Source organism: Pteropus alecto, unplaced genomic scaffold (assembly GCF_000325575.1).
Source record: "Pteropus alecto unplaced genomic scaffold, ASM32557v1 scaffold92, whole genome shotgun sequence".
NCBI classification, from domain to species: domain Eukaryota; kingdom Metazoa; phylum Chordata; class Mammalia; order Chiroptera; family Pteropodidae; genus Pteropus; species Pteropus alecto.
Genome location: NW_006432447.1, coordinates 9,681,134 through 9,697,217, shown reverse-complemented (window position 1 = coordinate 9,697,217; position 16,084 = coordinate 9,681,134). Strand labels below are relative to the sequence as shown.

The 16,084-nt window shown below is 38.1% G+C and overlaps 1 protein-coding gene and 1 pseudogene across 1 annotated transcript in view; one reads left to right on the top strand and one right to left on the bottom strand.

Moving 5' to 3' along the window:
* The window catches only part of LOC102883890 (collagen alpha-4(VI) chain-like), an 85,367-nt gene that overhangs the window by 54,288 nt on the left and 14,995 nt on the right, over positions 1–16,084 (top strand). Inside the window, 10 exon segments of the mRNA XM_025043654.1 lie at positions 798–860; positions 1,393–1,455; positions 3,815–3,865; positions 7,056–7,091; positions 7,196–7,258; positions 8,403–8,465; positions 9,632–9,667; positions 10,616–10,652; positions 13,100–13,111; positions 13,202–13,695. Coding sequence (XP_024899422.1) covers positions 798–860; positions 1,393–1,455; positions 3,815–3,865; positions 7,056–7,091; positions 7,196–7,258; positions 8,403–8,465; positions 9,632–9,667; positions 10,616–10,652; positions 13,100–13,111; positions 13,202–13,695 — 918 coding nt within the window.
* LOC112475970 lies at positions 89–207 on the bottom strand (annotated as a pseudogene).

Below are 16,084 nucleotides of genomic sequence, written 5' to 3'. Positions count from 1 at the left end.
AAATAAGTATATATATAAAAGTATATATATTATATCATATATATATGAATATATATATACTTATTTATTTATTATTATTATTTTTTGACACCTACAGCATCCGATCTTCCTAAGTGGTCTCCCATCCAAGTACTAACTATGCCCAACTCTGCTTAGCTTCTGAGATCAGATGAGATCAGGCGTGTTCAGGGCAGCATGGCCATAGACCCCATCCAATATTATGGTGGTTCATAGAAGGGTAGCATCATATTGAGGCAGCTGATGGGAGTGACTTCCTAAGGAAGGGATCATTTGAAATACCTTAAGCCTGAGCAGCCTGATTTAAATCAGGAGTAAGAGTATCTGGAGATTCAAAATAGCAGCTCCAGGATGGCCTAAGCCATAGTTCTATCCTCATTCTCTCTCTTGGTCAGGAGAAATTGAGCTCCATAACTGATTGTATTATTTTCTTCCTCATTTGATAATATTTTCTATCTGGGAAGGGTAAAAGTCCAGGCATTTGTCTTCCCAATCTCTTAATCAAATGGTGTTTTTCTCTCTAGTAGTCAGATAATTCCTCTATTTCTTGAGACATGGTCGACATGGCCTTTTGCACGAAACATCTTACTCCCTGAACCCAATCTCCCCGCCCATCGGCTAAATGTGTACATTATGCATTTTGTATGTTGGAGGATCAAATTAATTGTGTAAAACATTAAAGGTGATTCACGAGCATATTACCATTTCAATAATAACGAGAAAGTCGGATAGTTAACTCTGTGGCCCTTGAGGTGATTTTGATTGTGGTCTTGCTGCAGGGGAATCCTGGGCCTCCAGGGCCAAATGGTTCAAAAGGAAAAACTGGACCAAGAGGAATGAAGGTAAGTGTCAGAGAACATACTCTTCCTTGATTACAACTTCGATTCATTACATGAATCTCTTCTTGTGTGATCATTTCCAGCAGGAGTTTCTGATGTGGTTGGCGATGATATTGACTGTCCATTACCTCATAGCTGGATAGATAGGTACAGAGAATGAAAGACATATAGACAGACATATGGAAAGATGGACAGATGGTCACATATATCACTAGACAGACATATGAGGGGTTAGATAAACATATGCGTTCACCGCAAATGTAGATTCACATACACCTAGAAAAAGCTATAGCAATATAAAATTCTGTAACTGGTGCTGCATACCTGGTTTTGCTCATTTTCAGTAGCTAAATTTTAAATATATTTTTAGTTTCTTATATTTAACAGATGTCTAGAGGAAGATATTTACCTTAGACTGTAGGAAGATGCCAATGGGATTTGAAAAGAATAATTGTAAAATTTCTAAGAAAAATGATTTAAAATTGCATGAACTCGTAGGAAAAATTAATTTTATCTTTGTCCTTTGTTATAAAAGGGAGAGCATGGTGATGCAGGAGAAAGAGGCTCACGGGGACAAAACGGGCCGAGAGGGCAACCTGTAAGTCTAGTTTCTGTGTTTTGGACTCTTGATTGAATTTTTATTATTTGTTCTTGTTTTACATAAAATTATAATATTCTTGATGAATATTTTGGGTAACAAAGGTAATATGATCACTAGAGCTGTTGTGAATCTAAAGAGTCAAAGAGCCTCAAACTCCTTATATAAATAAAGAATCCAGGGTTTATTTTGCAAGAAGGAAGTGCCAGTGAGCTTCTTCCGCTTGACAAAAATGTTTTGCAAGCATTTGAGTCTTTTAGGAATACAGAGATGTTCAATGAAACGCTTTTTCCAGGACAACAAATAGAACAGTCAATCAGAGTTGCAAACTTTTAAGGATGTAGGTTTGATTAAAGCAGGGGTCCCCAACCCCTGAGCTGTGGACTGACTGGTACTGGTCTGTGGGCTACTAGGTACTGGGCCACACAGTAGGAGGTGAGTGCCAGGTGAGCAAGCGAAGCTCCATCTGTCTTTGCAGCCGCTCCCCAGCGCTAGCATCACCACCTCAGCTCCACCTCAGATCATCAGGCATTAGATTCTCCTAGCAGCACTGGTCCTCGGTGCTTAAAACAGTTAGGGACCGCTGAACTCTAGAGCATAGAAATAATCTTTGAATACCAAGGATCATAAAAGGTTTACTTCAACAGATAATACTTCCAAAGACAGGGCTATGCATTTTTACCTTAGTCATTGCTCTGAACACGAGGGCAAATTAGTTATTTTATGACTGTTTTCAATTCACCACCTTATCCGAATGAGCTTTATGTTAGAGTAATGTTGTCTTTTCTGCAACTCATATTTCTGAGACTTCCTTTATCAGCAGTAGGAAGGACCTGCAGTTGTTTTACACTCAGCCCTGAAATTGCATTTGTTAGCAAGAAGAGAAAACAAACGCAGGTCTAAGAAACTTAAATGTGGCAAGGGAAGGAACAGAACAAGATTACTGTCAAATGAAATGTAGGGCAAATAATGTTTTACATCTATACGCAATTCAGATGTTGAAGTAAAACTCTTTTACTTTATTAAAAATCCTCATTTATAAAACATAAAGCTTGTGCCTACTGACCTCTTTCTGTGAAAGACAAAGCTGGGGAGTGATGCCTTTCTTGAAGGTGTCACTTCAGGAATTTTAGAGGGTATTGGACATTTCCAAAATATATATAGTTTGGATCTCTGGGTTTGCAGATGCTGGGGGTTCTGCATGTCCTTCAGCAGGGAAAAGCTGGAGAAACAGCAAATGAATTTCATTTGCATCCGTCCCCCCACCCCCAATAATTCATTTTTGGCAATCTTCTTTGTCTTATTTTCTAATATTTCGAATTCTCCTCCTTAGCCATGGGAATGATCTCTGTGGCTTAAAATTTAAAATTTTTCTTCTCAGTTGATCTACTTGTCTGCTCAGCACAAAGCACCTAAAACGTTCTGAATTCACTCCTTATCACAGGAAGCTCACTGTCTACATGTACAGATGCTAAGATCCCAGTAGTATCATCAACATTTTTATAATTATTATCATCAGCACCACCTCCGCTTCCACTACTACTACCTCTACCACCTCCAACACCATTACCATGACCAATAACACCACCACGACCACTGTGACTGCTGCTGCTCCCCTGTCAACATCATCTCCACTACTGCCACCATCAGCAGCAGCTTCATGATCACTTACTGAGTATCGTCGCTGTGCTCGGCATCGTGCTAAGTGCTTTCCATGCACACTGACTTAATCTTCCAACAACCATACTATGTAGATGATATTATTATCCCCATTTAATAGTTAAAAAAAACTGATGCTTAAGGAGGTTGAGTAACTTGCCCAAGGTCATTCTTGCAACCAGCATTGGAAGTAGACTAAAAGTTCAGGTCTTTCTGGGTTTCCAGTCTATGTACTTACTCACTAAACCATATTACCTTTATCCCAATCTTTGCGCGCCCCCCTCCCCCCAGCTGTCTTTATCTCTAGAGATTTACCAGTACTGGAACTTGTTCCATTGTTCCTTTATCCTGCAAAGAAAGCAGGTTTGACCAAGAAGGACTCTGTACAGTGATTTGGTTTCCTACATCCATGGTATCATCTTGTTGAGGTACATAATTTTGCTGAAGAGGGGATTAAAAATGAAAAAGAATACAAAAATCTTAATTAATATCATGGTCTTTAAAAACTTTAAACCCTATTTGCTCCTTATCTTTTCAAGGCAGTCTAGTGTTTATCCTATGATGGTAGGATACATCTCCATTAAGCCCATTATGCCTTCCCCACCTCCTTGCACTGCTGATTTTTTCAAAGGTTCAGATGATATTATCAACCAAGTGTTGATCTGGATGACTCTACAATTCATCTTGTGTCATTTTCTAGGGTCTTTTTGGTCCTGATGGATATGGACATCCAGGAAAGAAAGGAACAAAGGTGAGGGTTACCTTGTAGAGTACTCTGAACTAAGGACCGTAGCTTTTGCTTTATTTTGCTAGAATAAGAGTTATTACCCAAGTGGCATGCCAGGAATGGTTTCTACCTGCTGTTTATAAAATGTTGTAGCTGCCAGAGTTCTCTCCTTAAAAAATAAAAGCTGATTTTGTCATTCTACACCAGATATTCCCACCCCAGCACTGGGCATGCTGGTACCTTTCCCAATTCCTTTCCTTTGCAAGCACTCTTGCCTCTATTATATATCTCTCCCCTTTGGACAATTTTTACTCATTTTCTAAAACCCACTCAAATATCAACTTTTTCTTGTGGAAGCCTTTTTGGACTTCCACAAAGAGAATTTGTTGTCCTATACTCTGTGTTCCTAAAGCACATTATTCATATTCCTATCGTAGCCCCTTTTAACTGATGTTATATTATAATTTATTCCTTTATATTTGTCTTCCTACAAGTTTGTGAACTTGATAGCAGGATTGCATCTTACCCATTTTTTGTATTGCCGGAACAGAACCTAGCACAGAGTAGGTGCTCAATAAGTATACTTGAATATTTCCACTCCCATTAGAAGCTAGTATTTTAACATGTAGTTAATGGGTCACTGACAGAGACTTTGAAGCATAGAAGTCACGTGAAGCTTGTTGAACAAATCAGATGTCAATAGCCACAGTTATTCTTGGTGCTTTAGTTTAAGTTACATTTATTGCTTCCCAAAATAAGAAATCACTGGGAAGTTTAGTGATGACCAGCTACTGAATGATGTCAAGACTCTGGGCTGGCTTCTCTGCATTTCTCTTGTTTCCTTTGTGGCTGCAAGATGACACCACTGCCATTTTATTTAACAGGAAAATGCTCCACACATAGTAAGCTCTTAGTAAATATCTGTGGAATGATGAACAGTGGAGTACGTCAGTAATCATCTGGTTCAACCTCGTCAACTTACAGATAGGAAAATCGAGACTCAGAAAAGTAAAGGAACTTGCCTGTGGTCACACATATAGTTAGAGCTGAGTATGGAAATTAGTTCATTGGGGCCTCATCCTGGCAAATTAAGTCTTTCTTCTCTACGAGAGAGTTTGCATAACAGGGAATCCTAGGCAGAATTCACATGTGCATATTTCGAGCCACATACCATCCCTGATCTAAGCACAAAGGCAGTCTATACATATTATGCTACACTTAACATTGTGGAACATGCAGATTCATACAGCTCCTCTCCCCTCAAATCTCCAAGACCTGCTTTCTCTTCCATATTTTCAGCAGACAATCATGCTTCCTATTTCATTAATTAAATAGTAGCAATAAGAAGAGAGTGTCCACACACATCCACCATTATACAGGCTAAATTATTTGCCTCTGTAGCTTGCTTTCCCTTCTACTGCTCTGGATGAGAGTCCATGCCCTTATCTAAGACCAGCCTCTCCTCTCATGGAGTGGATTCCATTCCCTTTATGCTTTCTTAAGGCCCTGGCCCCTGCAGGTGTCACCTCTTTCTTTTGTATCATCAAATTTTCGTCACTCTACATAGAACATTCACATCAGTATACAAAGAGGTGGGAATATCTCCCATCTGAAAAAAAGCCCCTCAAACAAAAACAAAACCCTCACATAACTACATACTCTCATTGCCCCATTTCTATCTGGCAACTCTTTGAAGGAGTAGGTCTATACTGTGGTTCTCACAGAGGGCGAGTTTACCCTCCAGGGGACATTTGGCAATGTCTGGAGGTGTTTTGGTTGTCACGACTGGGGGAGGGGATGCTACTGGCATCTAATTAGTACAGACCAGAGATACTATTTTCTAACCTATAATTCACACGACAGCCTATCACCACAAAGAACCATCGGGTCCCAAATGACAGTAGTGCTGGGGCAAAGGACTCCACTTCCTTTCCTCTGGTTCTCTCTAACTCATGATAACTTAACCTTCATGCTTCAGCTCTCCCCACTCAACTATGTCTGCTTTAGTCTAGGTAAAACCCATGGTGCTAAATCCAATGGTCAGTTCTATGCTCTCGTCATACTCGGTGTCTCAGCAGCACTTGACAAAGATGATCGTGGGCATGTTCTTGAAACCTTTTCTCTCTCATCTTCCAGAACACCCCATTTTCCTGGTTTGTGCCAACTGGCCTCCTTTCTCAGTCTCCTTTGCTGGATCTTTTGAATGTTCTTGACCTCTAAATATTCAAAGACTCGGGGCTCTATCCTCATATTTCTCTCTGTCTTTACTCGGGTGACCTTATGCAGTTCCATGGCATCAAGTACCATCTATCCTGTGATCTAGCTTGGACCAATGTCTTAACTCCGAATGTTTTCACTTGGTTATCTAATAGACACCTTAACATTGCCATGTCCCCAAACAACATTTTTCTTTTTCTTTTGTTAACGTTTTATTATGGAAAAATTCAAACATATACACAAATGGAGAGACTTATCTAATGACACCTCTCCCCATGTATCCATCATCTTGCTCAAACAATGCAAAACCCTTGACCAATTTTGTTTTATTTTATTTATACTCCCACCCACTGATCCTCCCACCACTTATTTTGAAGCAAATTCCAGATATTATATATTTCATGCATAAATATGTCAAGTTGCTTCTCTAAAATATTCTTTAAAAATATTATCACACCTAAGAATTAACAATCATCCTTTAATAACATCAAACATCCAGGCAGTCAAAACTGATTCCCCTGACAACATGTCCCTCCTCCCACTTCCCACTTAATCTCAGGAGTGGAGACTCCATCCTGCCTATTGCTCAAGGTAGACACTGAATTATCTTTAATAATTTTCTTTCTCTAACACCCTGTATTTAGTCTATCAATAAATAATGGTGAGTCTACCTTCAAAATATACTCAACATTTGATCATTTCTCACCACTTAAACTGATAGATAAAAGTGCTTAAGAGGAAATTTCATTACACAATATATCAGGGGTGGAGAATTTGTAAAAATCACTTTCAAGTTGTTTCACAGTGAATTATAGAAATAAAATGTGGCCACTGGGGAGTAGCTCAAGATAACAACCATTGCTATAGTTGTTTTTTCTGGCACCTGTTTTGAGTCTTTTTCTTCAAAATTATAGTTTCTTATTTTTCCCTAAGGAATGCCAAAGAAGGATTTGGTAACATGGTATTAAACAAGACCTTATCTCATTTCTGACACTAGGGTGAACGTGGATTTCCTGGCTATCCCGGCACAAAAGTAAGAAGATACCTTTCTGGGCCTAGCTACTGGTATGTAGCATGAATCATTTGTTTGTACTTATTTTTCTTGACACTCAAGGTTTTGCTTTTGATTCTATTAAGGGAGAAGATGGTGACCCAGGCCACCAAGGAGAGAAGGGAGCAAAAGGAATCAGAGGGAACAGGGTAAGAACCAAAGAAATGTCCCAAGATCTATAGAGGCCCACATAATGACATTCTACTCACAGGAGCTTATTTCCATTGGATTAATGGATTTCTTAGCAGAAAGCCTGTGTCTTCCTCAAGCACTGTACATTCCACACCTTCCTTGGGCTAACCCACTTCTCACTTAATCCCACATTCATTTATCTTCTGAATACAAATGCAGCTCCCCAAACCATAACAACAGAAAATTCAAGTTGGAGTTTCAGTTATTCAATATCAACCTTTTAACAAACAAGTTTGGGGGTACCTCTGTCTTTGGTAAATAAGGATATCATTTGGAAAGTACTATTTTAGCTGTAGTAGAGAAAACATTGCTGTTTCTTTAAGATTCTTCTAAACCTTAACTTTCTCTTAGCTATTGCAGGACTAGACTCTCAAGAATGTGGCTACCATGTTGGTGGACTTTGAGTCATATTTCACTGTGCTTTGTAGAGTCTACCATTAAAAATCTATTTCTTCAGGTTCTGAAGATTCAATCTTGAAGAGCCACAACCACTGGCAGCTCTTTTGGAAAGAGTAACCCTGTGGGTATCTAAAACCTTGGTCATGTTTAGCTGGTAGACATTAGATAGCAAGGCCTTGTGGGAAAAGGACATGGACCAATGTTCAGTGAAGAAAAGAGGAAAGGAAAGATAATGTATATTTTCTAGGCAGTCAATAATTAGTATTTTCATACATTGGCAAGGACATAAAGAAAAATTTGATCTATGCCTAACTTCACTTGCTGCTGGCTAATATTGCCCTGTTCAGCTAAACTCAGCTCTTTGGTTTCAAATTAAAAAAAGAAAAAAAATCTATTACATGCAGATAATGCTGTGTCTGTTCAAATATGTGTAAAATGAACAGTGAGCCCATGATTAGCATATATCTTTACTCATACACTGAAGATCAGAAGATGGTGGAGGAAATTCTTGTTTCTCCTGATGCCAGGCCTTCAAAGCCTATTTCTTGCATCTCTGCTGATCACAGTTCATAAACTGATCCATCTCAAACTTATTGGACCTTAGATATAATGACAACTTGGTATCTCAAAGTGGGCCTGATGGCTTTAACCAAGTTGTATTCAAAGCGGGGAAGCTTATTCCTTTGCTTTGGTCATTTTTAGGGTAATGCTGGCTTTCCTGGATTTGTTGGAACTCCAGGTGACCAAGGACCTCCAGGACCAAGGGTAACATGGACTCTTCTCCTTTCTCTTATTTTCAGCCTTTGTATAAAAATGAATAAATATTTGATAACAGATATCTTTAAGAAGTGAACATTTGGGACACACAAGAGGACCTTTATAGGGAATGGGCCAAATTTACTTCAAGTCCTTACCCAGTATATTTATTCGATATAAATGTTTTACTTGAATATGAAGAGATTAGAGTGGCTGGAGATTTATAAATTTGTCTAAATACATAAAATAATATATAATACTCACTGGAGAATGAGTTTATCAGTGTAAACAAAATGAGCAGCAACATTTATGCAAAAACTAGAAGGGAATCCTAACAAAATATGACATTTACATAATCTTAACCGAACTGGCAGTGTTGCAAGCCTACAGATATTTTTAAAATTCCCTGGAATGGTATGAAAGGAAAGATTTGGCCCTATTGACATTTCGTCCCATGTCTCATCCTAGGAGGCTAGGCTGTCATTCCATGAGGGGTGGCCATTGAGTCAGCCATGTGTTGAACCTGGTGATTTCATTGCAGTGTAGGTAGGGTTTACTGGAGAGGTGCAACAAGATCATAGAATCAAAAATCTTAGAAGTAGAAGGACCACTCAGGCCCATTTTACAGATGAGGAAACAAAGGCTGAGAAGATTATAGTGACTTGCCCAAGGTCACAAATTACTACCTTATAGAGTCTAAATAAAAGCAAAGATCTGTAGACTCCTGGAGACCCTGGGGTCAGCTCTATTCTGAAGGATCCAGGGAAGACTTGTTTAGTACTAGGGCAGAGATAGGATGCTGGTGGGTGGCCTGAGGAGAAGGGGTAGAGGAGGACTGATGTCTATTTTAGAACTGCCTACGAATGGTCCTGAGTTCTTGATTGACCTTTTCCTGAATTTTATCCTAAACTATGGCTTGATCTTAAAATGACTTGATCTTCTAAAAGTCTTTATGTGCTCTCTACCTGGGTATCCTGGACTACAAGTTCTGGGACACAGCTCCTAGACACTCTAACCTCCTTCTTTAAGGGGTAAGACAGAACTCCAGGACCAGGAGTGAAGGACAGGTGGTCTCTGTACTGTGGTGAACTTTCTCAGAACCATTTGCCAACTCTGGAGAGTAATGTATGGTACCTCAGAATTTTGCATTTTAAACTTGTTTATGTTCTTTCCAGGGTATTAAGGGCCCCAAAGGCTTGGTAGATATGACGGTAGGTAAAGATTTTAATTCTAAACTTTATTCTTTTCAGAAAGCTTCCTGTTTTCACAAAATAGAAATCTACAAAGATTCTTTAGTTTCTTTTCATACTTTATGTTTATGGACTTTACTCTGAAATGTTATAACCAAATCAAATAAAAAGAGTAGAATTATATTTTAAATCCTGGAGGGAATCTGAATGTTTTTGAGTGATACTAGTTAACATGAAAGGAGGCCACTACCCCTATGTAATATGCCTTTTTGTAAAGTTCAAAAAATTGCTTTTAAAGTATTTATAAAGCAACACAGTGTAGTACAGGCCATTGTGTATCATGGCACACCTGAACAGAATCTCAAAAGTTATGATGTTCTTCATCTTCCATGTACAAAAATACTATTGTGGGTGAGTGGAGGAGGAATTGGAGGCAGCCGAAGAGCAAGAAGTGATGGGGTCATGAGAAGAACAGAACAGAAAGGAAGCAATCAAAGGAATGAGACAGAATTCTAGGAGACACGTTAGGAGTACCTATCTTGGCAGTCATTCTAAAAAAGTGCACCAGGAATTACTAATATAGAGACCAAAGAATTAAAGACATTTCTATACCGTCTGTGCTGAGATGGCTGGATTTAAACTTCTTTAAAATCAGATTTGATTCCATTGCTTTGCGAGGCAGATAAGAAAAATGAATTCCCCTTATCTACCTATTTCTAACAATATGAGCATTATATTGTATATAAAATATATTTTAAATGTTTTAAAATAACTACTGGATCCAGAAATATAACTGCTGGATAGTTTCATCTGCTATAACAATTTTTGGGTTTTCTGTTGTGGCTTAAAAAGCTTTGGATAGGTACTAATCATATTCATATGACATTTCTAAGTCACCAGGGTAAGGAGGAATATACTTCAAATTAAATACTTTTTCTTTTTTCCTCTCTTTCTCCGTCTTTCTAATAGCCTTGTGAAATTGTTGATTTCATGAGAAAAAACTGCCGTAAGTTGAAAAAGGGTCAAAGGGAGCCAGTGGTGTGAAATGGGAATGAGTCATGGATTGGGGACGTAAGTTACTGTAGATTTGACTGAGGTTTGGGAGGTGTCATTGTCCATCAAGAAAGGATCCTGCAAATGAACATATTTAGCTCAATCTCGCCCTCGGGTAAGTAATCTTCCTCAATGTAGTCTCATAGATGGAGTGGCATATTATCTCAATGGTGAAGAAAAATTCCATTGTACAATATGGCATCCATAAAATGCATTGAAAATTGCACACCTGCATGTATGCATCTTGGTGCTTCTTATCATGAAACAGGCAAAGAAAAGATTTGTTCTTTTTAACTTATCCATTTAAATAAGAGGGATCAACAGTGAGCCTTCAATGAGAAGTATGTCTTATTTTATTTAAATTTATGTTTTAGAAATAGAATTATGAATCATAAAATATTAAGTAATGTTTTATCACATTTGCAGATTAGAATTTATTTACTGTCTTCAATGTATTTCTGGATATTTGCATCCTATAATACACACAGTTCTTCATTTACTGACAATAGGGAGAGAACATTGACTTAGCAAATTGCTTAGTTTGGGCTTGGGTTTTCTCCACAATCATCCCACCCCTCTTGTTCTGTCTCACTCTTCCATATTCTGTTCATTCTCATCCAGTTGCTGCTCAGGGAGATTATGGAATCCTATTTCCTATAAATCATAATGAATAATATCATTGTCTAGACCACAAAAGAAAAGAGTGTCAGAGTTGGCCATATAAAAAGTGAAAATCCCTTTACATTGAAGAGAGCTGTAAAATCAAAAGCAAACAGAAAAATGGGAAAAAAAAAATGCAATATAAGCAACAGACCCAAGCAAAAGACCTAAGTCCCTTACTCTATCATGTCAAAATATATAAAATTGCTACTACTCTATCATTTTCATCTACATATACAGATATTTTATATTTGCTAAACCTAAATATAAAAAACTTTTAGTCTGAAAATGGGCAAAAGACATGGAAGATTCAGAGAAGAAAAAAATGCAAATCACAACAAATCTGTGAAATGTTTGACCTTACAAGAAGTTAAAGAATACAAATTACAAGGAAATGCTCATTTCGTTTCTCAAATTGGAAATATTTTTTAAATGACAAGAACATCCTGATCCAAATTTGGGAAATGTATAAAAGCTCTCATTGCTGGTAAGAATGTCAGTTGGTACAATCTTTCTGAAGTGCAATTGGACAATGCATATCAAAGCCATAATGATAGAGATTTAATAGGGCTACAATTGAAGAAATATGCATAGAGACATGTATAAGTATGCTCATCACAAAGGGATGTTGGAGGAACAAATCATGATATAGGAGAAAAAAGATGATATTGCTCTAAATTCAATTTATGACATTACTCTAAAAAATAGATGTCCATTACATACTAAGTGAAAATGATTCAGAATAGAATATATCTTAAATTCCAAGTTTTATAAAACAAAATGAAACAAATTATATATATATACACACACATATATAATGTACACATATACACACATATATAATGTACACATATACACACATATATAATGTAAACATAATGAATTCAGGATAATTTCAGTTTTTTGTTTTCTAATATTTTCCATAAAAATATATTACTTGCATAAACACTTATAAAAATAATATATGTATAGTTTATTCTGTCTGTCTATCTATCTATCTATCTATCTATCTATCTATCTATCTATCTATCTATCTATCTATCTACCTATCTATCTATCTATCTATCCATCCATCCATGGCTTTGGAATAGCTCAGTGTGCTAGTTATATCTATCTATCTATCTATCTATCTATCTATCCATGGCTTTGGAATAGCTCAGTGTGCTAGTTGGATTTAAGTTCAGTACAGTGTGACCTTAATGCTCAGTAGCAGTGACAAAAATATATTTCTCAAATCAAAGCCCAGAAGTAGCCAGTCCAGGGTTGCTATGGAGCTCCATGGGGTTCAGGGACGCAGGCTCCTTATATTTTCTTGCTCTGCCATTGGGGTGAGGGTGTTCTGTTTCTCAAATCACCTCATGGTCTGAGATGTCTATGAAGCTTCCACTGGCAAGAAAAGGAAAGAAAAGGAGAAGGATACTGTTTCAAAGTGTACCCATTGTTTTTCTTATTTCGTCATCCAGAACTTAGTAAGATGGCTGCCCCATTGGGAAATGTAGTCTTTGTTCCAGGAAGCCATATGTGCAGCCATAGACTGAGGTTCTATTACTATAGAAAAGGAGAGAACGAATATTGGGGAGCAAGTACAGGTCTCTGCCACACTCAGGAGTCCGAGAAGGCCACCGCTTGAATTTCTCAGAAGAGATGGTTTTTCATCTCGAAGCACTCACATGGAAAACATGCCACTGCTTACGCAAACTAATAATGTCTTCTTTTCTCTCCAAAATAATTCCCTTCCAGCTTGTTCAACAGGTAAATAATATTTCTTCCTATCCACTGAATTCTTCACCTGTTTAGAGGCATTGCAGAAAATCTTAAATCTGTGTTATCCATTGTGTCAAGGTGTTTCCAAATGCCCAGCGTTTCCAGCTGAAGTGGTCTTTGCCCTGGACATGTCAAGTGACGTCTCTCAGTTGGATTTTGAGAGGATGAGAGACATTTTATTATCTCTGTTGATGAAGATGGAAATAAGTGAGAGTAACTGCCCAACAGGTGCTCGAGTGGCCATCATATCGTACAACAACAAAATAGATTACCTGATTCGCTTCTCAGACTACAAGGGGAAGCCCGCACTCCTGCAGGCAGTCAGGAGAATCTCTCTGGAAAGGTCATCTGGCAGTAGGAACCTTGGGGACACCATGAAGTTTGTGGCAAGACATGTATTTAAACGTGCTCGCTCAGGCCTTCTCATGAGGAAAGTGGCTGTGTTCTTCGAGGTGGGCTGGGCCCATGATGCAGATTCCATCAGCACTGCCACCCTGGAGCTCAGTGGGCTGGACATCGTCCCTGTGGTCATCACCTTCACAGAGGAGCACAACCTCCCGGATGCCCTATTGGTATGCGGAGGAACTGCTTGTGGGCAGGGGAACTGGGGCGGTTAGTACATGGTCCTTATCCTTCCATCAAGGACCACATGAGATATGAGAGCTGTTCAGGGGAAGAATTCCCCAGGAATTGATGTGTACGCATGGGGGCGTGTGTCCCATTGTGGACTCTATTACTAGTGCTTCTACTGGTGCCAACTGACCATTCTTGAGCACTTATTTTGTGCTACGTGCATAATAAACGTTATCTTATTTAATAATTCCCCAAACTCCATAAGGTAGGTTTATTTTAGAAATAAGAAAACTGAGGCTTAGAGATGTTAAGTCCACCATCAAAAGTCAAGTATCTAGTTTGTGGCAGACTGATATTATCTACCTTCAGAGACTATGCTTAAACACTATTCTGAATCATATCACGGCGAGCCATAGAATGTAATTTTCTTTATTTTCCCATTTGGGGTATAAAATATATACCCATTTAGCAAAATGAGTAGTGCACTGATTTTAAGCGTACAGTTAGTCGGATTTATATATACATTTAAACCCTCAAGACATGGTTTAAGATACTGAACACTTTCAGTATCCTATAAGTTTATCCTATGTCCCTTCCCAAACCATACACTCCTCAGAGGCACTGCTCTTCTGGCTCCTATGACCATCCACTGACCTGTTCTGGACCCTCATATAAATTGAATCTTATAGTATTACTCTTTTGTATCTGGCTTCTTTCAGTCAATGTCATCTCTGTTCTTTTTGTTCATCCATGTTGTCTGTATGGGTAACCTGTTTTTTGTTTTTGTTTTTGTTTTTCGTTTTTTTTTTACTATCGTTCTTAAGAATTCTAGTGTGTGTATGTACCACAGCTTATTTACTTATTCTCCAGACTTGACTCTTATAACTGAAACCCATGTAATACATTCTCATAGGATATCTGAGATGATTTGTTAAAATGAAGGGCGATTCTCTAAGAGATTTTAGGGTACTTATGAGTATCAGGTTGAACCATGTTACATTGCCAATATTCAACTATTTTTGACCAGCAAAAATGGAAATGTCATATGGTTCAAAGAACTAATGAGTTTAGTTGTGCTAGACCATTTAATTTTCTCTGAAGTTTCCTGTGCTGCAGAAGTGGTAGATGAGAGATTTTGTTTTAAAAAGCTGTGAATATGCTTTTAAGAATCAATAAGTAAAATTGTGAGAGCAGCTCTAAATAACCTCCTGAATGGATTAATAAAGGCAGGGTATAAACAAATAGTTTAAATTGGATATGTAGCTTTTGTCTTTGGCTTTTTCATCAATAATGAGGTGCCTTTGGAAAAGTCTCTTTATCTTTCTGAGTCTCATTTTGCTTAGCTCTCAAATGGCGAGGGTCACAATTAGACATTATGTAGGCTCCTTGCCAGGTGTAATCATCTACTTTCAGGAATAAATTTCCCTAACCCTTGGAGAGAAATACTCAAGGTATAGTTACAACCCCCCGCCAAACACTCATCAGTGCTGCTCTCTGAGAGGGGATCCTGGGCAGACAGTGTTTAAATCCCACATAGAGATGATTCTTTGCCAAAATGTTCTTGCCCTCTTAGTTGCTCGAGTTTCCGAGTGAAAGGATGTAATGGTATGCAAAAAGAACTTGCCAGCTTAAATATACCCGAACCTCAGTTCTATCATTTCTGTATGTTCTCCTTTCTATTTATTGGCTGCATTCTTGCCCCAGGATGCTGTTCCTTAAATGTAACAGTTTAGAAAGGATGTTAAATGGTGCTTGCCAGCACAAATGTGATAAATGATTCCATTTCTGGTGTCATTAACAAGGAGAGAAACCATAAAAACTACAACTCCCTTTCAGGGCCTTTCAGAAAAATCTTCATTTTTCACAACTGGCCATATTGCAGCCCTTAACTTCCCCTACCCTGTGCTCTGTCTTTAGGAGAATCCAGTTAGGGGAGGGGGCATATCCTGTGATTTTTCTTCTGAATTATCTGCCTGAGGGCTCTCTTTGATTATCTGTGGAACTTTTGTCTTTCACTTTTACGTTATTTTATTTTTCAGAACAATACTCAGATGCTTCTGGCAAAATGACGGTCATTCAATCTGAACGATTATATGAACAAATGCCCTAACTTCTCAGCCCATTTAAGTATGCTTGGAGGCTGCACTCATACTGAAAAGATTTTTTTTTTTAAGCTATCCATCGACTACTCTCAGTCTTAAATAAAACAGTATTATAGCATTTGGACTATTTGTGCCTCATCTCATTTTCAAGAACTGTCCAGTTGCCTTTTGTCTCAAAACGTAACTTTATTTGCCCCATTTTTAAAGGTTAAAAACCAGAGGATTACAGGGAAAACGCAATTTGTGTGCCAGGTTTCAAATTTCATTTTTCTTTATAAAAACTAAC